The following is a 25716-nucleotide window of genomic DNA, read 5'->3' as shown; positions in this document are numbered from 1 at the left end:
TTTTTTTAAAAAAAGTCAAAAAAACTAATTTCCCCGTGTGAAATTGATATTTGTTTAAGTTGTTTTGTTCTGGAATCCTTGAAATATTTACCGGAAGTTCTTGTTGTTCTCGCCTGCGTCTACCTTGACGGATGTTGCGTCACTGCTTCTTTAAAGCAGGCAGAGGCGAGTCGATCCGAACAGAGCCAGGCCACAAAACCGGACCAGATGGGCCACATCAGCGACTGAAACCGCGGACTGAAACCAGGATTAAGATCGGGCCTGAATCTGGGATTAAAGACCTCGCTTCGACCCGGAAACTCCCGGAACAATTCCCGGATTAAACCGCGACTCCGTGGAACTGGAAGCGGGGTGAAGACGCTCCAGTAAGCGGGTAAGTCTCCTCCCGCCCGGCTGGATTCTTCCCGTCGTTTTGCGCTGACGTTTCCCGGTGTTTCCTTCTGTGTTCGCTCGGCTCAGCTAGCCGTTAGCCACCCGTTTGGTCCGTGTGTTCCGGTGTTAAAGCTCCGCGCTGCGGGCCTGTCGCAGCCCGGGTGTCCTCCTCCCTCCTCCGGTTTGTTTTCATCAGGAGGGAGCGGCTCTGCGCCGCCTCCTGCTGCTGTACGGTTGTGTTTAGCCTCTTTAGCTTCTCTGCTGTGTTAGTTTTGCGATCATATTTCTGAAATATTAAGATGTTGCATGAGTTCGGTTCAGGTTGTGTTTTGTGGTGGTGATTTTGTCACCTTAAAAACTCCATAATACTCATCCAAGTAAAATAAAGGCTGCCCTGTGTTCTTATACCAGTACACAGTACGTGTGTTCTCGCTACTGTAATACTTGTGTTCATACGTAGTACTTCCCTCCACACAGACATGGAAAGTCTCTCCTTTTGTCTCTCTTTTGATTCTCATGTTTCTTTCGCTGATTTTCCGGCGGTTTTCTAATAACTTTGAACGTTAATTCGCGGTTGAAATCTTCTCCACCTGCTCAGATGCGAAATCTGACGAGAGAAACGCTCAAATCGACATGTTTGTTTGGATAGATAGATAGATAGATAGATAGATAGATAGATTATTGATCGCGAGGGAAAATTCAAGATTTTGGGTTTGGGTGTAATGTCCCTTTATAAACGTCGGAGAAGGAGAGGGACGTTTGGCCTTTATGCGACCGAGCACGTGACTTTGGATTAAACCATTCATCAATTGTGCTGATTGTTTTCTGATGACCTTCCGATAAAAACAGAAAGTGTGTGTGTGTGTGTGTCTCACTCAGCTGTGATGATAAACTTCACACTTTACCCTGAACTGCACACGTCAGACTCTCCTCCATCACAGCACTGATGCTGCCTTCACTGACATTCTGTTTAAATCGCTGTCTCTTTCCTCGTTCACTTCATTTGTTCAGGTGAGAAAAAAACTCACATTTAGAAAAGATGTTTTAATTAACTCAAAGTGATGTGTTAAAAGGTGGCTCGGATTTCCTGCTTCCAGTCGAGCTGAAGTCGAGTCTGATATTTCAGTCTGCATGAAACACATGAGCACAGATTCATCCTCCAAACTGTGTGTGTGTGTGTGTGTGTGTGTGAAACTGGCCTCCACCCATGCCTCACATCTGGAAAAAAATCACACACAGAGACACACACTCTGTTGTGTGATGATGATGATGTCATCAGAAAACAGATTTATGAGCACACGATGACCGTAGGTGTTCAATATTTAGTACATCTACTCTAGTACTTGTATTTCTTGTGATAATTTAGTATTTACTATCAGCAGAATTTTCAACGTGGATGGAATACAAGTAGAAAAAACAATACAGAAACCCAAGCAGGAAGCAATTTGTCGGTCAGTTATTTTCTAATGTTAATAACCTTTCATAACTTTAGTACTTTTTATCGAATACTGGTGCTGTTGTGTTTGTAGTATTGATAGTTGTGACAGCCTGGCCGCGCAGTAAAACATCTTTGTAGCCGTGAAACCAATTTCACACGTGATGTGGATTTTATAACAGCAGAAGGTGTCGGCTCACACAGACTTCAGACCAGCGTACGCACAGTTTTCCTACAGAACACGTCAACAGGGACAAAATGACAACTGTTCCCTGAACTGTTTTGATGGCGGGGGCTGCGCTTTGAGTCAGGAGGTCGGGCAGACCCCAGATCAGCTGCTGCTCACTGATCTGAGAACAAAGTGAAGGCAGAGGAGGCGTCAGGAGAGCCTGACAGTGATGGGAAATAAAAATAGAAAGCTGAGACGCCTCATCTTCACTCCGCATAGACGAGGAAGGCGGTGACTTCCTCTGAGCTGACGCTGTTGGCGTTCACGTCACTGAACCCACAACACGCCGCTTTGCTCCCGTCAGGGTTTCATTAGCACAAAGTGTTGAGGAAGCTCCTTGATTGGACACGTCAGAATTAATCCACTTCCTGTTGAGTAGTGATGATGATGATACTGTCAGGTTGGTGTGCAGGACCTTACATAATACACACACACACACACACACAGTGTTTGTGTCTGATATTAACTGATCCCTGACCAGCTGGATGTTTGTTTTCCAACATTTTAAAGGACTAGTTCCACATAAGTGTTTAGCTTTTTTTCTCTTTCTGCCTTTTTCTGCAGGCCTGCTCCCCCAAAATGGCCGACACGGAGGTCGCCCTGTCATCGGCTATGCCTCCGCTCCACCTTAGCCCCTCCCACTCTGTCCCACCCCCTCCACCTGCCTCCTCCTCCCCCACCACCTTCTCATGCCCCTCCTCCCCCTCCAGTGCTTCTTCTTCCTCCTCTTCTTCATCGACTTCCTCTTGTTCTGAGAGCTCGTCTGACTGCCCAGCCCACCACCACCACCACCACCACCCCCGCCCTCACCTGCAGCTGCCCCCGCCCTCCCACAGCGATCAGCCGTCCTCCCCCAGCGCCAGCCCCCGCAGCTCCAGCCCCAGCGGGAGCATCGGCAGCACCGGCAGCCTCGGCAGCAGCGCCAGCGAGGGCATCGGCAGCAGCGGCATGTCGAGCGGTGGCGATTTGCGAGGCCCCAGCCCCCCGCTGGACGTCATCTCAGAGGACGCCATGGAGATGGACCTGGGGGCAGACCAAGGTGAGCAGCACCGAGCAGGTAGTGTGTTCCTCCAGTAGTGCTGTGGTCACGCAGGTGAACTCAGTGAGACATCGCCACACACTTTAAACAACAGGTGATGCTTCGTGAAACTGAGAACGTTAGCTCACCTCCACCCCCTCGCTGTGTGTGTGACAGTCGTTGTGACAGCACGTGTCAAAAATTAGATTTACTGTCGAGCGCTTAAGGAGCTGCCAACTGCCATTACGTCAGCTGCGACAATTAGACTAATTCTGCAGATTTTCATCACTGAAGACTAAAAAAATTTGTAGTGCAGCAAAGGTCACAGGACACAGGTCTGATGTGACCGCTTGGCCTTTCGTCTGAGACCGCTTTGTCAGCCTACCAGGAGCTGCTGCTGTAAAAACACAGAGTATAGTGAACGCTGCCACAATCAGTCTGAGCTCTGCTTGTTTTTTGCTTCCAGTGATTGACCCTGAAGTAGCGCTGAAGGCTTGCCAGGAAGTCCTTCTCAAGGTCAAACTGCAGAACAGGGAAGGACCTGAACAGCAACAGCGACAGGACGATCATGAACAGCGGCAACAGCAATCAGATCTGACGGGGAGCTCCGGTCCACAGTGGCACACCAGCCCGGACACCAGCTCCATCAAAGAAGAAGACGAGGAGGAGGACGAGGAGGGGAGGAAGAACGAAGGCAGTACCCCCCAACAAGACCCACGTCCTTCGGCCCTGCCACAGTCTTCTTCACTGCCATCGTCCTCGTCAGCTTCGTCCAAACAGTCGTGGCTTCTGCGCCTGTTTGAGTCCAAGCTGTTTGACGTCTCCATGGCAATCTCCTACCTGTACAAGTCAAAGGAGCCAGGTGTGCAGGCGTACATCGGAAACCGTCTCTTCAGCTTCCTGGACAGCGAGGTGGACTTCTACCTGCCGCAGCTGCTCAACATGTATGTGCACATGGACACAGAGGTGGGGGACGCCATCAGACCGTACCTGGTGAGTCCTCGGCGGTGTTCTCATTAATGCGGCATTGATCATCACATCAGCTTCTGATCGTTTCACCACTCATTCATCTGAATGATTTTGTTCTTGGACCCTGTGACGCTTGTCCAGCTTTTCCCCTCAGGATCAATAAAGAATCTATCTGTCTAACCTCTGACAAACTAAAAGTGTGATATTGAGAGTGTTTTTCTGTCTGTGTGTCACTCAGATCCACCGTTGCCGAGGCAGTATAACCTTCTCTCTGCTGACGGCGTGGCTGTTGGGCGCTTACTCCTCCGACATGCACATTTCCACCCAGCGTCACTCCAGAGGCACCAAACTGCGAAAACTCATCCTGTCCGACGAACTCAAGCCCTCCACATGTGAGTCTTCCAGACCGGTTTCGGCCTCTGTTTCCGACAGCCCGGCGTCCTCGCCGTCGCACCGGCGCTGCCACCGGAGGCACCACAGCAGCAACATGGACTCTTCGGGAGGCCCCGCCCCAGACAGCCCCGTTCCGGGAGAGGCCGAGGTGTTCATTTCCCCATCCAGGAGGACCCACCAGAGATCCAAGTCGGACGCCACCACTGCGAGCAACGGGCCCAGTGCCGGGCTCCGACGGACAGGAAGTAACCCAAAGGTGGAGGCTGTCCATGAGGAGGTAAAGACCAGATGTTTCACCTTCACTAGAGGCTGCCTGATTCGGGATGTTCAGTTTGACGTCACTGTCACTTTCTGCTGGTTTTAAAAACCGGATGGGTTTTACATAAATGATAAAGCACAATTTTGTGATGACATCGTGTAAATGTACACGAGGTTTAAAGCTGAACTGTAAATGTAAGATTACAGTCCACACTTTGATTAATGATCAGACTGGAGGTATAAATAACACTGTATGTGTAAATAAAGAAATTTAAGTCAGATGATTGCAGAAACACATTGAAAATAGTCTGAATATCACATAGACGAGTGTGATAAAAGCTCAGAGTTTTTGAATGAAGGCTGGTGGGTTGGGGTTAAATGCCCCTTTCTGTCTGTCACTTCGTGTTTCTCACTTTGTTGTGTCAGTAAGCTGCCTTGACGTTTGTTCATAGCATGTGACCACACACACACACACACACACGCACACGCGTCCTCCTGTTGCTCAGCCGGTTGTCTGACACAAGCTTCATGTTGCCTCAGAATTTTCCGTGTTTCCGTTTTGACTGCAGATGATTTGTTTTCTGAAGCAGAGAAAAAGATTTTGTGCGCTGAGCTCAGCTGCCACACTGCTGGCCGACTCTTCAAAACAGATTTAAAAGAGGAGAACTGCTGTTTGGATTCTGTGATGGTCAACACAACTGGAACAAATTTCATGTTGTTGAACTTCTGACCTGCTGATAAGGATGAAGCAGCTCTTGTTCAAAGAAAGTTGGCTGATAACAGAGAAAGCATTTCCACATGCTTTTATCTTTAATGTTTGTGACGGGCAGATAAGGTGAGACCTGATTCAAAGTGAGCCCTGCAGATGTGTGAGAAGCCAGAAGTAGAGTCCCAATCAGTGAACAGGAGAGTGATCACATGATCAAGCACGTGCTCGCAACGTTTATCCTGCAACATTGATCCATGATCATCGATTGTTCGACAAAAACAGTGACATTGTCCTCCGACTGTAGATGCTGTTTTCACTCCATCTGCTAACAGCAGGGTGACTGTAGGCTAACGGTAGGCTAACAGTAGCCAAACTGTAGGCTAACAACAAGGCTGACTGTAGGCTAACAGCAAGTTGACTCTAGGCTAACTGTAGGCTAACAGCAAGCTGTCTGTAGGCTAACTGTAGGCTAACAGCAAGGCTGACTCTAGGCTAACTGTAGGCTAACAGCAAGTTGACTCTAGGCTAATTGTAGGCTAACAGTAGCCTAACTGTAGGCTAACAGCAAGCTGTCTGTAGGCTAACTGTAGGCTAACAGCAGGCTGATTTTACAGCTCATTTGTAACACTCAGCCATTGTTGTTATTGCAACATCGATTGATTACAAGCAGCACCAGTTGATAAACGACACATTACGCAGCATTTCACACCTAACAAGACCACAGCTGTGAGCCTACAGGCAGCAGTGAGACAGTGTTGTGTATGCAACTTACTAAACTGGACACAAAAAAGACAAAACAGCTTTTATTTACAGTTGACGCTCTGGGCAGCCATCTTGGTTTGCAGACTCGGTGTCCTCTGAGGTCGACTGAGTTGACGAGTTGGAATTCTGACTTTGTGTGGCGTTCGATTTGTCACGACTTACGAGTACAAATCTAATGCAGCATAACTGCAGGCTAACAGCCAACTTTTACAACCTGAAGCTGACAATATTACAGTATTTTTACAGTGATTAGTATTAGTACTTTTGGTGAAGTCTAGACTGTGAATACTTTCTGTATCACTGACTGCAGGTCAGGTTAATGGGAGAAGAACTCCAGAGGGTTCTGCACTTTGTTCTGCAGCGTGCTAACATTAAACAGGAAGTACTGTACCAAAATAAAATGCCTAACATGTCTGATATGGATCTATCACGAGTGTAATATTACATTTCAAACTGTGTTGCTTGACCTACAAACACATAACACAGTCAGTCAGTTTCTCTGATTCAGTAATCCATCTTTAGAAGAATAAAAGAGAAGCAGCAGGACAGAAGAGAAGCCTCCAGTGAAATGAAAACCTGCTGCAGAGAGAAAACAGAAATCTGACTCCTCTGGGACTCCTCTGTGTCCTGGTGGGGGGTGACGGGGAGGACAGGAACTGAGGAGGAGGAGGAGGAGGAGATGAGGAGGGCTGGTTTACAGCCAGAAACTGTAGCTTCTTGACAACAACTCAGACTTTATGTGAGAGAAAGATGGATCTGTTTGTAAATGTTTTTATGGACAGGAAATGACATCATCATATGCAATACAGTAACTACGACCAGAAACCAAAAATGAAAACCTAGATCTTATTTGTTCAGTTTTACAGTTTTTTCATTTGTATTTGTCACCTTTTTAAAGTCTCTGTTGACAGGACAGGACGGTCGACAGTTTGTCTTCATGGTGGATTTGACATGAAGTCGACTTCCTGTCTGATGAAACCCTCACGGTGAAAGTCGCTCGCCTGTCCTCTGTGGCTCCGCACTCGGCCTGCAGAATCTGGGTCATGTAAACATCTTCCCTGTCTGTGATTTCCTCCCAAACGTTTCCATGTGCTGGCTGGCGGGCTGAACCCGACCCCCCTCCCTCAGACCGGGTTCTGGGCGGGGACGGCAGGGAGGCCTGTGAGGAGGATCTGAGCCGTGTGATGATGATGATGATGATGAAACGGCTTCGGTGTGTTCTCTCGTTTCCTCTCGCTGCTGGAAAACTTCTCTCTTCGTCTGTCCACAAACTCTGATCCAAATACCGTCTTCCAGTCTGTTTCCAAATCTGAGAAGATGTCAGCAGACAGTCCAGAGTCCAGAGTCCAAGGGGGACGTCTGACCTTCAGCAGGCGTGAAAACCGCCTGCACAAACTGACACCGCGGGAGTTTTTACTCTTCAGCTAAAATCTGATTTCCTTCAGCTCTTCAGTAAAAAGTGTCGGTTTGCTTTCAGTCAACAAGAAATAAAGTAAACTAACAGAAGTAAGCAAACAGGAAGGTAAACACAGAAGAGCAAACAAAGAGAAATCAACTCTTTGTTCTGTAGGATCTTTTACATCATGTAAAGACTTTACTGTTTGATTAGAACAGCAGGAATAATGAAATTGAAACTGGGTTGAAAAGTGACCTGAATTCAGATATAAAATGTTATTATTGATCACGATCAATCGATGTGATCTGTCTCAGTCTGTGCAAAGAGAGGAAGCTCTGAGTGAGGGATGAAATGTTGACCACATCAAAACTAACCCGGAAAAATCATGAACAAAGTCAGTTTTCACTGATCGTTTGTTTATTCATGGTTGTTTGTTTGTTTGTCATCTCCACCTCCTGCAGTGCTTTGAACCGCCTCACTGTGTGTGTGTGTGTGTGTGTGTGTGTGTGTCTTTATTTTGGCCTGATGAACAGAAATATGATCGTCTCAGCTCTCTTTGTTTGGTGTCGTGTTGACGTCGAGGTCAGCGATGATGTCATAATGATGTCACGTTAATGAGACGACAGGCTCAGGTTCGACTTGTCGACTGACCGAGTCAGTGAATGTGCTTCATCGTCACGCTGACGAGACACTTTACCTGGTTGTTCAGGTGACAGTTGGAGGTGGAGTTGCTCTGCCCTCTGGTGGACAAATTGGCGAACTGCAGTTTGACTTTAAATTTCATCTTCCTCTTTAAAACACATGAGTCCTTCTGAATGAAGTAACGTGTGTGTGCTCTGAACTGGTTCCAACCCTCTGACACTCAGACGTTTCCTTCTGCGTCTGGAGGCGTTTGACTCAGCACCTGCACTGCGAACTAATCTGTGTGTGTGTGTGTGTGTGTTTCAGCCCGAGCGTCTGCGTCCTCAGAGGGAGTTTGTAAAGTCTCTGTTCTGCATCGGGAAGCGTTTGGCCACACTGCCCACCAAAGAACAGAAGACTCAGCGGCTGATCTCAGAGCTGTCGCTGCTCAACCACAAGCTGCCGGGTCGAGTGTGGCTGCCGACTGCCGAACACCAGCACCACGTCTGCAGGATCCCACACACACAGGCGGTGGTGCTCAACTCCAAAGACAAGGTAACACACACACACACGCACACACACACACACACACACACACACACAGGGCATGATTAGCCTAGCTTAGCACAAAGACTGGAAGCAGAGGGAAACTGTTAGCTTGGCTCCATAGAAATCCAAGAAGTGTCTGATATCACGTCCACAGACAGTAACCTTCCTCCTCCTCCTCCTCAGGCTCCGTACATCATCTATGTTGAAGTTTTGGAGTGTGAGAGCTTTGAGACGTCTCCGGTTCCCGTTAGGATCCCGGAGACGAGAATCCGATCGGCTCGCTCTGCAGAGAACCTGGACTGTGGGGGCGGCAGTGCTGCGGCTAACGCTAACAGTGGGATGACATCAGAACACAGAGCAGGAAGTTTCTCCACCGTCCCAAACTACGACAATGATGACGAGGCGTGGGCCACCGATGACATCGGACAGCTGCAGGTGGAGGTAAGGCAGTGACACAGTTCTTCTTCTGTGGTTCCTAAAGGCTAAAGTTATTGACTTCCGGTTTTAGTTTTATATAAGGTTTAAGCAGGACAACAGTTAAACCCAGTCACCCAGTTTTACAGAAACCCAACTAATCTGTGTGTGTGTGTGTGTGTGTGTGTGTGTGTGTGTGTGTTGCAGGCAGAGGCTCAGACCAGCAGCAGTGATAACATCAGTCAGTTTTCGGTTGACAGCATCACAAGTCTGGAGAGTAAAGAGCCAGTTTTCATCGCCGCCGGTGACATCAGGTACACACACACACACACACACACACACACACACACACCAGCAGCTTCATGAAGCTCCATCAGTTCGTCATTAGTTTCTGACAGTCTGTTTGCTGTTCCATCGGTTCTCATGTTGGTTCTCCAGACGTCGCCTGTCGGAAAACCTCGCTCACACTCCGACCTCGTTCAGGAGGGACCCCGAGGACCCGTCAGCCGTCGCCCTCAAAGAACCCTGGGAGGAGAAAGTCAGGTGAGTCAATGAGCCTTGGCTGCCTGTCAGCCACGCTGAGCCGGTGTGTGTGCTGACGGTCGCTGAATGTGTGTGTGCAGGCGGATCAGAGAAGCTTCTCCCTACGGCCACCTGCTCAACTGGAGGCTGCTGTCGGTCATCGTCAAGTGTGGAGACGACCTGAGACAGGAGCTGCTGGCCTATCAGGTGCTCCGACAGCTGCAGGTACCCTCACCCTCACACTCGTGAACGAAAGCAGGAGTTCTCATTTGTTCTCATTGTTCGGTGTTTCTGAGGTCTCAGTGTGCAGACCCTGCAGACCCTGAAGCTGCTGCAGGACCACCGCAGGTCCTGTTCAGGAGCGCTGAGGTTTCACCAGACTGGCGTGTGTTTGTCTTCTGCAGTCCATCTGGCAGCAGGAGCGAGTCCCTCTGTGGATCAAACCTTATAAGATCCTGGTGATGTCGTCGGACAGCGGGATGATCGAACCCGTCCTCAACGCCGTCTCTCTGCACCAGGTATGCTGACACCAGAGCCTGTATGAGCAGACGTAGTAATACCGCTCTGTTATTGGTAAAAGTACACTGAAGAAAGTCTACTGCAGCTGATGATTCTTTTCATTCTGGGTGGATCTGCTGATTGAATCCACTGATTGATTGGTTGGTTTGTAAAGATCTCATTTCTGACGTTAGAGTGCTGATGTGTTTCCTGTCCGTCAGGTGCGTAAGCAGAGTCAGCTGTCTCTGCTCGACTACTTTCTGCAAGAACACGGCAGCTTCACCACCGAAGCCTTCCTCACCGCTCAGAGGAACTTCGTCCAGAGCTGCGCCGGGTACAGCCTCATCTGTTACCTGCTGCAGGTCAAAGACAGGTGAGACGGCCTCCCTCTTCACTAAGCTAGCAGTCCTACAGCTCTTTTCTGACACCAAAATGCTGTCCGCAGACACAATGGGAACATCCTGCTGGACTCTGAAGGCCACATCATCCACATCGACTTCGGCTTCATCCTGTCCAGCTCTCCTCGTAACCTTGGCTTCGAAACGTCCGCCTTCAAGCTCACGTCGGAGTTCGTCGACGTGCGTCAATGAGTTTGTGTTGCAGTTTTAAATGAGCTGTGCTGGTGAAGGCCTCCTGATGATCATGATGATGATGGTGGTGGTGGTGTGTGTTTCAGGTGATGGGCGGCCTGGACGGCGACATGTTTATCTACTACAAGATGTTGATGCTTCAGGGTCTGATCGCTGCCAGGAAACACATGGAGAAGGTGGTGCAGATCGTAGAGATCATGCAGCAAGGTAACATCCACCAAACTAATGCACTTTGTCTGTACTGCTGACATGCTTTTAGTTGAACGTGAGTATTCTCAGTGTAGTATTAGTCCTTGTCTGAAGCATCCTCCTCCTCCTCCTCCTCCTCCAGGCTCCCACCTGCCCTGCTTTCATGGCTCCAGCACCATCCGCGGCCTGAAGGAGCGTTTCCACATGTCGCTGACGGAGGAGCAGCTGCAGCTGCTGGTGGAGCAGCTGGTGGACGGATCCATGCGCTCCATCACCACTAAACTCTACGACTCCTTTCAATACGTCACCAATGGCATCATGTGATCACCGTGTGACCTTTGGATTCGGCGAGACTCCAACTGAAACAAACGCTCAGCCAATGGCAGCGCAGGAGGGAGCTGGTGGGTCTGGTTTTCTCTTCAACCTCCGCTCTATTTTCATCTCATCTGTCTCAAGTTTCTAACAGAGCAGATTTGAACCGGAAGATCAGCTGATCAGACTTGTGCTGCATTGAAGGGGAGCTGGGAAAGTACAGACATGGTGTGTTTTTACATTCAGAGAGACAAACACTAAGTGGGCCAAAGCATCAGTCTTCTGGTTCATCCTGTTGCTGCCTGTCACAAACATATGTAATCTATTGGATTCTACTGGATTTCACTCTGAACCAGCACACCTGAACTCGATGTTGGGATTAACAAGGAAACAGCAGAGGAAACGTCGACGCTGAGAGTTTGTGGGGTTCCTTTAACGGTCAAAGTGTCCAATCACTGATAAATGAATTAATTCTCTATTCCTCCTCAGCAGCAGCAGCAGCTTCAGTCGTGTTAATCACATTTTATGTGACCTCGCAATAAATGACAGTCTTTAATGAGCTCCAGATTTGAAAGTATGATTGTTTTCATCTGCTGTAAAACTGGAGGAAAAACATTTTCAGTTAATTATTAGTCAAAGAAAATCAGCAAAGAACAAAACTAATTTTTTTCTCGACCATCGAGACACGTCACTTTAACAAAGGAGACATTTTTATCATCAACGTGACTCCAAACTCTTAGTGTCAAGAAATGACTTCTGAAATTCTGTGTGAACTTTAAGAAAACTCTCCATGAGGAAAAAAAACCTTCATTTTGAGTCTTCAAATCCAACAGAACGCTGCATTAAAGATCCTGTGGTTATTCCATCCATGACTTTCTACCATCTCCAGTGTGCTAGACAGAAAAGTCTCCATAGTTGCCCAGTGTTTGATTATACTTTGCATTTCATCGCGACCGTTTAAGTTCTCCGTGACTGAAGTTTTATCGCAGCTCACTCCAGCTGATCCTCCTGTTTCACGTCATTTTAATCATTTAAATCCGAAATGTCGGTCCAAGCCCGCAGCGTCCCATGGTGAGGAGAAAGCAGTCGGTTCTGTCGTCGGTGTGTTTGCTTCTTGGAGGTTACGACATGAGGGAAGCACAATGTGAACTTAACATTGTTCTCCGGATGTTCAGAGAAAAGACTCAGCGGGTTGCAAAGAGACCGACAATAATTTAGTTTGACATGTCTCACATCTCGCAACAGGATTCCTCCGCATGTTGACTTTTAATTCTTGTTTTCGCCACACGTTCATCACAACTGTCCCAGAGTCCAGTGTTCCTCAGGTTTTGGCAAACTTAAAAAAAGCTTGCAGTGCAGCTGTGAGTAAATGATATTTAGAGATTATTTGATGGGTTGATTCACTCACTCATGAATTTCCATTTGAATATTACAATATCAGTGACTGAATCTGTTAGCCTCGGCTGTACCTTCAAATGCCAGCCTGCAGGTGTTGGCAGGTCAGCTAAATGTGAGCTAACGTTGACGTCCATGTGATTTTTTTTTTTTTAAGTTTAAAGTTTAAATTTATCGGCAGCAATTGATTCACCAGGCCGATAATCTTACTTTGAGGTTTATTACTATTATGATTATTGCTGCAGTGCTAATTGCTGTCTTCCAAATGTTCAGGTTTGATTTGATGTATTATGACTTAAAGGTTTTCACAAACAAACTGAAACTTGAAGGAGCCAGACACGTTTCTGGTGACAACAGACTTAAAATTCAACATGACTCTGCATGTTTTCATTTCCAATGGTTTCATTTAGTTTCAGCTGAAGAAAGGTCCGTATTTGATTTCCGAAGAAAACGTGTCGTTTGTTTTGCTCTCAGCGCTCTCACTACAGAACAGTGTTGAATCAGAGCAGACAGGGTGGGATTAACCCTTCCACACTCCATTTTACTTGAATGATTTCATGTCTCCTTTGAGCCAGAATGGCTACCGAGCGGCGAAAGGGTTTGTTTGTTACAGATTTATGCAAGAAGCTCATCGTTATCCTTGTTCCACTTGCTGTGTATAACTCTGAACTAAATTAATGTGTTACTTCCCTGTCTCTTAACTGTATACTATATTTGCATATTTAACAAATGCCTGACACTCTTCCTCCCTGATTGGCCACAAGATACATTCCTCTGATTAACCCCAGCCAATCAGGAGAGATGGCTCAGAGAGACTTTTATTTCTGTTTTACAGAAAGTTTAATTTCTTCATGATGAGATCAGTGATGATCAGTTTCCAGAATATGTGAATGTTTTTTGTAATAACAATCCACTAAAACAAAAGTTTCTTCTCGAACAGACATGTTCTCAGTGTTGAGCAACTAAAACTTGTCTGTACTGTATCATTTATGTTCTGCCTAAGGCTTGTAACGCTCAGTGGCTTTATTCCAGTGTGTCACGTCAAAATGCTGCATTTTGTATTCAAGTGTGAGATCAAGTGTGTACTTGAAATATCAGTCCTCAGATTAAAATATTCTGTCAAAGATTAAGATAGCAAACAAATTTAGTTGACAGCAACACTCTCTAGTGCTACGAGAACTATTCTACTGTTAGCAAACGACTACCTGCTTGTTCGTCCACTCTAAATACAGCTGTGTAGAAAAACATGAGGTAAAACAGCTAGCAGCCAGTTAGCTAGTCAGCAGGTTATTAGCCCATCAGTGTGGTACCCTGCATGTAAAACTACATGTGTGTTTGCAGTAGAGGATTAACCAAAAGCAAATTAAAGAGCTTGCTACTTCTAGCTAATAATTAAACAAGGAACTAGCCTGCTGCCCGCTGCAATTAACGGCACGTTAATGTTGAAGGTTACGTCAGTCCTGTTCTCACATTTGTACAAAAATATAAACTAAAGCTGAAAGGTTAAAAGAAACTAGAGAACATAACATTAGACTGTGGAGAAAGTGTAGAAAACATGCTAGCAAACATTTGAGCACAGTCGTTGTCATGCTGCTGGAAAACAACAGCCACTGTGGAATATTGATGAAAACCGTTTTTCACTTCATGACGACTTTTGCTGTTCAACACAGCTTTCTCCACAATGTAATGCAGTGTTGTTGCTGTCAACAAAATTTAGATTTTGATCTAAATTGTAATTTCCATTCTTGCAGACTGTATTAAGTAATTTAAAAAATGAATATGTGATCAACTGCTAAGAGCTACAAGCTAACAAGCACACGAGGGGAGCAGAGCAGCGCTAACGTTAGCTAGTCAGATCAGTTACTGCACATGCATCTCATGGGCCACTCAGGGCTTTGCCAGTCGCTCGCCGGCTGGTCATAAACCTGAACACACTATAACACACTTGTTGACAAGCGTAGCACTCGGGAAACAGACTTCTTCTAGTGGAAATTTAAATGTTCTAACATTTTTATGAACCAACTATATGACTGCAAAATACTATAAAAGCTTCTCACTGGAGTAAAGCCATTATTTAATGTTCCTGTCTTATGACTATCATGTGCACAGTTGTTCTCTGAGGGTTTTTGTGTTTTAACCACTATTGAAGGAGAAGCACAGTTCTGTTATTGTAAAGCAGCATCATGTTACTGTCTGCTAACCGTTAGCCTGCTAGCTTACACATCACCGCGCTTGGCAAACTCACAGCTATGACTATAGTTTACCAGATAAACAACTTAAATAGCTTGTGTTCTTTCTTTTCTCTTGTATATATGTACTTATTGGAGAAAAATAGATGCCTTGAGCTGTACAAAAGGTACAAACTCTTTATCAATGCAACAGGAGGGATGAAGGGATCTTGGACCCGAGAAGTGCTTTTAAATCACGTTTGATGGCGTCAGGAACGAGTTTTAACTCATCCATGTCTTCCTCTCCTACGTCAGTCTGGACGTTATTACCATAATGTTCTAGTCACATTTTGATTTGCATTATCTAAATCGACAACGTTTTAAGATTGGCCTTGAATCTAAGGCAGAGATGCTTTAGAAATAAACTTACAACAGTAACTGGTGAAAGTGTTGGATTTTAGAGTGACATCTGGAGAGGAAAACCATGCAGTCTGCTGAAACTCGTCCGTGCTGCTGAAAACCTTTCATTGCCTTCTTTCTTCCTTCCATCACCTCGAACACATCCAATGTGAAAAACTCTTAAAAGTGCATTTATGAATGAAAATGTGTTCTGTCATTTGAAAATGTTTACTTGATGTTTTTAACTTTAGTTGGTTTTAAACATTTAACACTAAATCTGCTAGAGCAGCATGAGGCTCCTCTGCGTTCAGTTTGCATTTAATCGAGGCATCTTGTCAGTTTGTCTTGAATTCAAGCAGGACAGGAGACTTCATATTGTCTTGGTTTCAATGAGAAAAGCTAACCTCGCTAACATCATGAGAGACGGGTGGATTTATTTTTCACTGTGTGAAGAGAAAATAACCAACATGAAAACACTTTAATAAACAGCATCATCTCATGGAGAAGCAGGACTAAGAATTAATTGATCTTTGAATTTAAAATTTTTGAGGTGGAGAGACGCAGGTGGAGGGGTTTTACTTTTTAAAACTTTGTTTAAAGAAAAGAACTCAAGTTGGACGGGTTTGAAAAACTCTGAAATGGTCAATCACATTCATCGAAAACAAAACCACATGGGGACATCACCATCGTAATTATCTCACAATCAAAAGGTAAATATTCTAAAACACGAGCTTATTTCATGTAACTGTGCTAGAAAAATCTGATATTTAGAAATGTTTCGTATCATTGTGAGGATGACGTTCATAATCTTGAAATATTTTTCATGCAAAGATCTCACTGAGAAAAGAAGATCTGGTTTGAGAGCTCTTAGTTATCATCATTTTACGTAATTATAACCATTTATGAGTGTTACAATTAGGACATGAGTCCCAATTACATATTAAGACAACAGTGACGTCTGGATTTTTAGTTGGATTTCGATTATTTGGCTCAAAACATTCCAATATTTTGTTCTTGGTGGTGATTTTGTCTCCTGAGGTTTTCTTTGGTGAAAGTACTGCTCACAGAAAAACTACAAAAATACCAAACCTGTTCTCCCATTATTGTCTCCATTGATCTGAATTATTTTGACTTCCATCCAGCTGTTACTTTTAATTTCCTGATGACCATTCAGTCCATGAGTTGACCTAACAAACCTCTCTGTGGTCTGCAGCTCCTCCTCCTCCCACTGACTCAGAATGTAAGTCTGCTCCTTCAAAGGGAAAAGCAGAAACTTTATTTTGTCCTGTTAACATCCTCTCAGTTTGTTTCACAAACTGAATCTCCACAGTGGTTAATGGCTCAGATATCAAATCTGATGGGTGTTTTGTGTGTGTGTGTGTGTGTGTGTGTGTGTGCTGTTTTCAGTCATGTACAGAACCAAAACACAAACCTTGTGTGTCCTCACTAAACTGCATGGAAGCTCATTAAATAAAGCTCAAACATGTTTCTGAGGAGCTCTGTGGTTTGGTCTCAGTGAACAGGAAGTCGTGTTCGAGCTGCAGTCGTTTGTGACCACATGGACACTTGAACAAAAGACATCAGGACCACATGAATTTAGCCAATCGAAGGACATTTAGGCTACTTTTAACTTCTGTCTTGATAGAAATTAATCAGAAATTCTTGCTGCCCAAAGTACAGTCACTTAAATATACAGAAACCTCTATGGTCCACAGACAGGAGACAGACAGGTGTGAGGCAGGAGACAGACAGGAGACAGACAGGTGCATTTCCTCTGACACACAGCGGCAGGGTAGTCTTCATGTGTGTCAACAACAAACAAGTGGATGCCAGAATTTGATTTTGTTTTTACTGATAATTTGACATCATGACAAATCAAATACAAAGGTTAAATGGAGCGTGGCAGAGTCCGCCAGCCGTCAGCACACACGCTAAAGGAAACCACCGGACAACAACAGGAAGTCGTGGCGACGCCCGTCGCTCCAAGAGGCATGATGGCAAAGTGCTAAACGTTACTAAACGTTCTTCGAACACGAGAGAAAACTTTAACTGACAGTTTTATTCCACGTGGCTTTAAATGTGTTTGTGATTTATTCCTCCTGTCCTGGTTTCTGCTGTTTCCAGGGGACAAACTTTAAGCGCAGGTCTGAACAGCTGACTGAACGTCTGTCAAAATCTTTCTCAGTCGCTCCACAAGATTTCTGCTGTTTCACAGAACTGACCTGATGGACGGAAGCCCTCAAACGGCCAGAAGAGGAAGCATGAGACAAACGTGAGGAATGGAAAAAACTGAAGCATCTTGTTGTTAAGTTCAACTTAATGGCAACATTCTGAGGCCTTCAGTCACAATACAAAACAAAAAATACATTTTGAGTTAAAAGACATCAATATGAGACAAATCAGTAAGTCGATTTTGTCCAAATTCAGATTTGGCTTAATATCTCATAGTTTTTCTAAACATTTCATTATTACTCTGACTTAGTGTCTTGATTCATGACACATTAATGTGCGTGAGCTTTGAGGTCAACATCTGTCAAAATGATAACTGAAACAAGTCTTCACTGCCATCACAACAGTACAGGAAATAAAGCAGGAAGGACAAACAAACCTGTGATGTCAAAACAAAGAAATGAAAATGAAAATTTTGTGTTATTTTTGCTTTTTAAATATTAGGTCATAAATAGCAGAGGAAAAAGATTCATATTATACATTTCATTAGATTAATAATACTTTTGTCTGCACAAGTCAAAACTTGAAAACGGATCAAAATGCACTTCTGTTTGAAGTGCATTTTTATTTTTGTCATTTCATGCTCACATCTGTTTCCTTTCCTGGCAGGTCCGGGCTTCCACACAAAACCAGGTTCAGCTCTGGTTGGTTAAATAAATGGAGAAAATAAGCTTTGGTTTCGGGGACATTAACACCTTCATCAGACCTCTGAGCTTCTTTTCTGCATGAATTCAAACTGTGCTGGGAAACTAAAAGCAGAAGAAATCTGATGGGACTTCTGTACGGACTCTCATCTGGGTCTCAGGAGCCATGAGTCTGTTACCTTCTGGTTTAAAGTTCAGGGAAGAATCAGTGAAGCCGATCATGAGAAAGGAGCGGGTCCTGAACCCGGTCCCATCAGGAAAGAGATTTTCATGTCCGCAAATTAAACAGGACAGAGACAGATTTTGCACCAGATTCCCTTCATGGTTCTTTCTGGTAAGTCAGAACTTTTACTTTGTGATTTGTCAGATTAATCTGTTAGTGCACAAAATGTCTTCAGGTCTCAGTTTGTCCAACCAACCAAAAACAAAACATGACAAAGAAAAGAGGAAGAACCATTTCTGATGAACTGCAAGCTCATTACTCGGTGATGTTCTCCTCAACCTGACAATCCAGACGTTCTGCTTATTGATGGTTTATGGCTGATTAATTAAGCGCTAGTTGACTGATCATGAATAAAGCCAACTTAAAAACTCTGACTCATTAGACCTGCCAAGTCCACCAGACTAAGTCATTTCTTACAAATGTACAAACCGGAATCACAAACAGTTTAACAAAGCACTGAGGTTTGGCATCAAGCTGACTGTGTGTGTGTGTTGGACGATGAAGATGACGGTGATGAAGAGTCTATAGGACGACACAGTCTGAGTCCTTGTCTCTTCTCCTGGCTGCGCCCTGCTGTGACCCCTGACCTCTGACCTGGAAACACAATGACATCATCATCACCACCACCTCGACAACACACAGACACAACAACAGTCTGACTGTGATGTGTGTGTTTGAGCCACTGACATAAAGATGTCTTCACTTCCTTCCACTGTACCAAAGTAAACACAAACGCTGCCAAATTTCTTTGACGTGTACTTTGAGTTTTCAGTTTGGTTCTTGTCCCATCAGCTATGATGGAGAGGGAGGAGCTTAAGAGCTGTGCTGCAGCCAGCCACCAGAGGGCGATGCCCTCATGTCGGCCATCTTTATATCCAGTCAGCAAAGAGGATTCTTCCAGGATTCTAAAGGAACATGATGCTTTATGTGCATCAATCGAGGCATCAGTCATATTTCACCAGATTTATCTGACATTTCTCACCAGTTTCACCAGTTTGACAAAGCAAACAATCAGTGGATTCACGGAGAAAATAATCAGCAGATGAAACATCAGCTGCAGTCAAAATGAGCTCCAACAGGAAGCTCCTGCAGGAGTCACAGTCAGCTGATGCTGGTCCTGCTCAGGACAACAGGCACAGGGGACTCTGTACTGCACTCAGTACTCTCTGGTTGTACTTGTACCACAGTATGTTGACTTGTACATTACCTGCTGTGTTGCCTGCAGTGATGCCTGTTGCTGCTGTTGCTGCTGTTGCTGCTGTTGCTGGTATTCCTCCTGTTGGAGCTGTCGGGCCAATTCCAGGTCGCTGAGGGGCCCCGGGGCCCCGCCCTGCTGCTGCTGCAGGGACACCGCCACCAGGTAGTCCTAGCACCAACCACAACATCAATTAACACAGCGATCCTCTGAGCTCTGTCACCAACACCTGCAGCAACTCACCTGGTCGATCTGCCTCTGCTGCTCCTGAGCGCTGGGCGGCAGGGCGGCGCTGGGCGGAGCTCTCTGCGGAGGATGACACAGTCTGAAGTCCGAGTCGCAGAAGTTTCCGTCTCCCTCAACATTATGAAGAGACTCCCAGACCAAACCCTCCTCCTGCAGGAAGCCCTGATCCGTCACCAGCAGGTACAGGTGACCCTGACAGAGACAGAAACTTTATTAACAACAGGTCCAGAGACAGTCTGTCCAAAGTCCTCAGTGTCTACCAAAAGCCACCAGTGTGTGTGTGTGTGTGTGTGTGTGTCCACCTTGTGTTTGATCATGGTACTGAAGTGGTTGTTCCTGAAGAACACTGAGATCTCTCCCTCTTTGGCCGTCGTGTTGAGCTCACACAGACCATGATACGACAGCTGGGTCGCCGTCGACTCCAGGAACTGCTCTGCCACCAGACCTGGAAGACGCACACACACACACACAGTTTATGTTTTCAGACTTACATTCATTGAGAGGTTTTTGCTCATACACGATTCATCTCTGTGTACAGTCAGTGTGTGTGTGTGTGTGTGTGTGTGTGTGTGTTACCTTCACTGACTCGGCTGCTGTCTGCAGAGTGTTTGTAGTCGATGATTTTCTCAACCAGCTGATTGTAACTCAGTTTCCCCACAGAAGCCACCATCTCTGGGCTCTTAACACACACACACACAGGAACATTTTACACATAGAGACACATCAGTCAGGAGAACATTACACATATCAATACATTAAAAGACGCCTCAGGACCAGGTTCTGTCTGAGGCGTACCTGAGGGTCGACCAACCAGCCGTGGTACAGCGGGATGTCCAGCAGGTCGAACACGATACACTCTGGTGTGTATTCAAAGTCTGTCACTCCGGTGAAACGCACGTTAACGTCCAGGCCTGTGGACAACTTGGGGAGCACCGCCATGGCATCGCTCATATTCTAACACACACACACAGCAGTGAGAGGTGGATTTCCAGCCTGAACTTTATTTTGAAAGTCACCTGGTTTCCTGTCAGTGTGTGTGTGTGTGTGTGTGTGTGTGTGTGTGTGTGTGTGTGTGTGTGTGTGTGTACACACCTGTTGGAAGTTGAGCTCCATCCCGTCAGCCTTCTCTCTGGGTGTGACAGACAACACACATTCACCTGCACAACAGACACACACCTCAGTGAGCAGCTGAAGCTCTTCTCTCTGTTACACCACACACTCATCTGACTGCTGATTGGGTGACAGCTCTGAGCGTGTGTCTTACCCAGGTGAGCCATCAGGTCCTCAGTAGTGACAACTTCAGTCTGAGAGGGAAGTTTTGCCTGAAGACACACACACACACACACACAGGTGAAACATGATGAAGCACGCAGCAGCCTTCTAATGAATAATGATTAAAGGGTCAGTTCACCCAAACTGTCACAAGCAAAGGATGAGGTTTTATAAGAGTTAGACTGTACACCCGACTGTATCGTCTCTCCTGTCTCATATGCCATCACTGTGTGTTTTCAGTGTTTGTTTTACCTTCCAGCGGAGGAAGAGTGTGTTCATGATGGCCAGCAGGGGGCAGGGTCCGTTCTCACTTTGAGTGATGATGGGCGTCTTCTTCTCCTTCCAGGTGATCCACTTCACCAGGTAATACGCCGGCATGCAGGGCCCGCACTCAGCGGCTGCTGTGGAAGCAGCAGGAGGAGGACCTGCGGCAGCCACAGCACCCCCTGTGGACAGGAGGACAACTACAGTCACACGACAACAGACGGAGGTTGACGTCTACACCAGTCGGTCAGGGCCTCACACAGAAAATATGTTTCCTAAAAATCCTTTCTTATCAGAGGACAGAAGTTAAACTATTAAGAATTTCCTCAGCTTGTCAGATCCTGTCCTAACCTCAGAACAACTGACCAACACGGCGGCGGCACTGCTGTTAGGTTTCTGAAGCAGTGAAGCTGGAACTACATGAACACTGAAATATGATGACTGACAGGCTAGTCAGACTGGAACTGCTGGAGAAGCTAACACTGATGTTAGCCTGTTAGCTGTGAACTTCTGTGAGCGTGCTGATGGCTTTATGTTCCAGGTGTGCTGGTCCAGCTGAACGAGGAGTGCCTGCTTATCGTTACTGTCTCACCGGCAGCTTCCAGTGTCTCGGTGTCCCTCAGACTGGGGACCTCAGTGGACGGAGAGCCGCCGTCCACACCCTGAACAGAGTGGGACGAGGACAGGCCATCCTCCACATCCAGAGAGTTTCCTGTGCCCGTGATACCGTCTGACATCTCCAGGCTGGGGATGGAGAAAGAGGCGGAGTCTGTGGACTCCCGTTGGTCATCTGAGCCGCCCCCCGTCAGGAGGGATGAGCTGTCTTCCAGGTCCACATCCAGACCTGCAGAACAAAGACCATTATTAGAATTGTTTGGGGTTTTCTTACACTTTGTCCACGTTTGCAGCCAATCATATACCAGAACAACGAGTGAATGAAAGCGTCTTCTGACAGGCTGATTGTTGTTGTGCTGAACACAAAGCTGCAGCCTCCACTTCCTGAATGTCAACCAGCCAAGCTTCAACAGGACTTCACACTAACTCACCTTCTCCACTTCACAAACAACATGTCACTCACTTCATGTTATCTGAGCCTTGCTGTTGCCAGGAATCAGCACATCTCAGCACACATGGCTCATTATCACAGGCCTGTGATGTCACAGGTGCTCACTTCCTCCTGTCTGAGCTGATGTTAATACCAACCATAAAAAAAGCTCATTTTATTGCTCAAGAATTTAACTTTTCACTTCCAGGTGAGTTTTGTTTAAACTGTGCATTTGTCACTCGAACAGGTGTCTCTTTCAGACGGAGTGAACAGCTGATCCTGGACCTGATCTGAACTCTTACCTGTGTCTCCTCCTCCTTCAGTCTTGTTCTGTCGAAGCAGAACTGACAAAGATTCTTCCTCTGTGGTCACAGCAGTTACTGTCCCATTTTCAGATGACAGCGACGAAGACTCGGGTGGCGTGGACGTGTCCTCCTCCAGGACTTTGGTCGGAACAGGACTGTCGCCGGCGTTGCTGCAGCTCAGGGCCTTGGCTTCAACATCTGACCTCGGTGTGGGGCCCGGCCCCTGCGTGGTCATCATTACGATTAGTTCTTTGGAGACGCTTTCAGATGACACTTCCTCGTTGCTGCGTTGGATCAGCAGATCTGCTGCTGCAGGCTCTGAACTAGACTCCGCCATGACTGGCTTATTGGAAACAATGCAGACGAAGAACAAATCAAAAGACTGAAGCCTTTGTGGAGAAAAAACACCACCTCAGCTCACAATCTTCCAAAGATCGAAGAAGCAGAGGAAGTGACAGACAGCAGCTGAGGCACCAACATGGCCGCCAGGGAAGCCCCTCGTCTTTTCAGCTTGTCTGTCGACAAATCAAACACCCACACAAATCAAACACACCTAACTAGCTGACACTGAACATGACACATCGGCTGCAGCAGGGTTTGGACCTCTCGTCATGAATTAGATATGTGTTAAAAATAAGCTTGAATAGCTTCTTCTTCTTCTCCTCTCCTGCTGACAGGAAGTGGTCAGCAGGGTGATGTGACAAACTGTCTAAGTCGCACTGTCAATGGAGTTTCAGCTGATCAGTCAACAAACTTCCTGCCTGACCTGAGGACAAAGAAACAAGAAGGACACATCATTAAAAGACAGCATTTGTCCACCAAGTTCGGCTTCCTAATCAATATGTTCAATCAGAAAATACTGCATTATTCCAGATGGAAAAGATCAAGTCCATAGATAACTCATATCAGATGTTTAAAACCAGGATGGTCCAAAATCTGAGCAGCAGAGGTGGAGATATTCTGATGTTGAAAAACACTGGATCCTACGTTTCCCACCATGCACCACAGAGCCTTTAATGAGATCCTCCCTGCCTGTTCAACAGCCACATTGTTCAAAATCCACATCTTCAGCCTCAAATAAAGGGGGACAGGGTAGAGAGGCTGGTTGGTTGCCTGTCCCTGCTCTGAAGTGTGAGTCAGTCAGAAGCATTGTGAAGATTTTCTGAATGCACTGCAGATGAAGCTTACATGTTGTGGTGTTGTCAGCATAAGCTTTACTATCATGTGTCCATCAGGACTAACTGCTGTCCTCTGAACTACATGATGCTGTCAGATGATCTTGCCACACCTCATTTCTTACTGAACTGACGCTTCTGCTGGAAAACAAGCTGGATTTAAGTTTATCTACAGCTTTTAATGGAAGAGCAAAGCAGGGAATAAAATGACTGTGGAAGTTCGTGTGCAGAGGGGAAGTGTGTTTCAGTAAAGAGCTCAGAGAGCAGCCACGGAGGACAGTCACTAGTCGGCCAAACAAGTGCTGAGGTTTCCCACACTGCTCTTCAGTCACATAACAGAGTTCAGAGTCACACTGATTCAACATGTTTCACGGTGAAAACTTGACACTTGAACTGTCTGTACTTCCTTCTGACAGCTTTAGTCTATCAGCAGTCCTTCACAACAAAATTCACAACCGTAAAAAAACTGTCATACAGCCTGAAACCTGCGAGCTACCGACGGCTCAGTATTAAGCAGCTTTGTGCTGTGGCACAACTCCCTGAGCTAGCAAACTGACGCTAGCGCCTCGAGCTAACTTAGCTAAGTTAGCTGTCGTTCCATAAAGAGACGAACTCGGAACTGGGGGAACCGGTGCCCGAGATTCGTCACTGACCTGCTCATTCGCATCAGGACAAACAGTCTATTACAAAAGATATGGCTTACCGACAGCGTGTCTGAGTCTGCAATCTGCGCTGACGCTGGTTGGTGAACGGCCATGCTAGCTGTTTACATTTTGTTCCAACAGTCAGACACACAGGAGGGTTACAGGCCACGCCCATCGGGAAAACAAACTAATCCAGACTCCGTCACATCCGGTCAATTTTGCAACCTGGTTAACTTAAAACTTTTTGTTTTAGAAAACTACCATTCACAGCGTATCAAAAATGTGTAGTGCGAACAAACTAAATAAGGGACCAATGAGTTGACACCGGCCACTGAGATGCTGGTCACTGCATCTGCTTGGCAAAACGTTAGCTGTCACGGCCAGCGCCACTACGTAACGACTGAGCAAAACTCCACTAGAAATGTAGTAATTTAAGAAAAGAAATGCTTTCCAGCGCAATTAATGGGGCGTTAGACACTGCATATGATATCCAAGCAGTGCGCATTTAAAACAAACATAAACTTTTACAACGTTTCAGCTCAGTTTGATTTGCTCATGTGCGACAGCAAGTTAATGTTAAAGGAGACTAAACAGGCAGGAAATTGATTTATTTGATCAAATAATGGGCCGAATTGACAATGGAACCAAATGGTTACGAAAAGAAAATAATTTAAGCGAAAGTGTATCTAAATATGCGATAATATTAAACACAGCAGGAACCATTAGTAATTTGAATGGAGTCAGGTGTGAGAACAATATATCCGGTGCAGCGCCTTATTAACTTAGCATTTTCTGTGTTTTGTTTACCGATAAGTCTCCTCTGCTTCCGTCTAGCTACTTTATGTCATTGAAATATTTAAAATGACGATCAAAAACTCACATCAGGTCGGAAATACAGTTAAAACGCGTAAGACTAAAACTTTTACCTTTTTGCTGTACCTTCGACACAGTCGCGTTGCATTTGGTTTGCTCGTTAATTCCGGCGGGTGGGGCGCTCAGTCTTGCCGTTAAATTCAGACAATTGTATACAAACTCCGCTCTTATGGTTGAGGGAGGTGATTATACTTAATATAGTAGTGTTTAAGGATACGTACGTTATAGTTTGACACTAAACTGATAAGACAGAAGTCTGCGTTAGTCCCCGCTCACCTGGGACAGGCGGTATCGCGAAACTCAGCATCTTTCTGAAATATGGTAACGTTGCACACGATATTTTAAGACGGACAGTGAGTTTAGCAGCAGGTAGTGCAATGACAGGTGGGGGAATCAAACATGT

At 45.8% G+C, this 25716-nt stretch overlaps 2 protein-coding genes across 7 annotated transcripts; one reads left to right on the top strand and one right to left on the bottom strand.

Moving 5' to 3' along the window:
* The first annotated feature begins 102 nt into the window (after positions 1 to 102).
* LOC124074346 (phosphatidylinositol 4-kinase beta-like) lies at positions 103 to 14916 on the top strand. 2 transcript variants are annotated; one of them, XM_046417184.1, is made up of 15 exons: positions 104 to 373; positions 2601 to 3075; positions 3521 to 3598; positions 3635 to 4047; positions 4262 to 4693; positions 8490 to 8717; positions 8895 to 9152; positions 9333 to 9439; positions 9564 to 9668; positions 9749 to 9872; positions 10052 to 10165; positions 10367 to 10518; positions 10591 to 10723; positions 10822 to 10942; positions 11067 to 14916. In XM_046417184.1, exons 2-15 carry the CDS (start codon positions 2616 to 2618, stop codon positions 11246 to 11248), a joined length of 2907 nt encoding a protein of 968 aa, XP_046273140.1. In that variant the 5' UTR covers positions 104 to 373; positions 2601 to 2615; the 3' UTR covers positions 11249 to 14916. The 2 variants fall into 2 exon arrangements, with proteins under 2 accessions (XP_046273139.1, XP_046273140.1); XM_046417183.1 differs by having other exon boundaries at positions 103 to 373; positions 3521 to 4047.
* On the bottom strand, positions 14630 to 24752 carry mindy1 (MINDY lysine 48 deubiquitinase 1). Of its 5 annotated transcripts, XR_006845837.1 has the most exons (14): positions 24500 to 24752; positions 22619 to 22964; positions 21864 to 22115; positions 21260 to 21453; positions 21000 to 21057; positions 20828 to 20892; positions 20531 to 20689; positions 20312 to 20414; positions 20038 to 20180; positions 19733 to 19927; positions 19502 to 19660; positions 18251 to 18888; positions 18016 to 18068; positions 17034 to 17806 (listed from the first exon to the last, which is right to left on the bottom strand). XR_006845837.1 is itself a non-coding variant. In XM_046417194.1 (13 exons), exons 1-12 carry the CDS (start codon positions 24551 to 24553, stop codon positions 18817 to 18819), a joined length of 1800 nt encoding a protein of 599 aa, XP_046273150.1. In that variant the 5' UTR covers positions 24554 to 24752; the 3' UTR covers positions 14630 to 16595; positions 18774 to 18816. The 5 variants fall into 5 exon arrangements, 2 of the variants coding, with proteins under 2 accessions (XP_046273150.1, XP_046273149.1); XM_046417194.1 differs by lacking the exons at positions 17034 to 17806; positions 18016 to 18068 and adding an exon at positions 14630 to 16595 and having other exon boundaries at positions 18774 to 18888; XR_006845835.1 differs by having other exon boundaries at positions 18016 to 18888.
* Positions 24753 to 25716: the final 964 nt, after the last annotated feature.

This window comes from Scatophagus argus, chromosome 17 (assembly GCF_020382885.2).
Source record: "Scatophagus argus isolate fScaArg1 chromosome 17, fScaArg1.pri, whole genome shotgun sequence".
NCBI classification, from domain to species: Eukaryota; Metazoa; Chordata; class Actinopteri; family Scatophagidae; genus Scatophagus; species Scatophagus argus.
The sequence above is the reverse complement of the archived record's forward strand: the minus strand, read 5'-3'. Positions and strand labels throughout refer to the sequence as shown.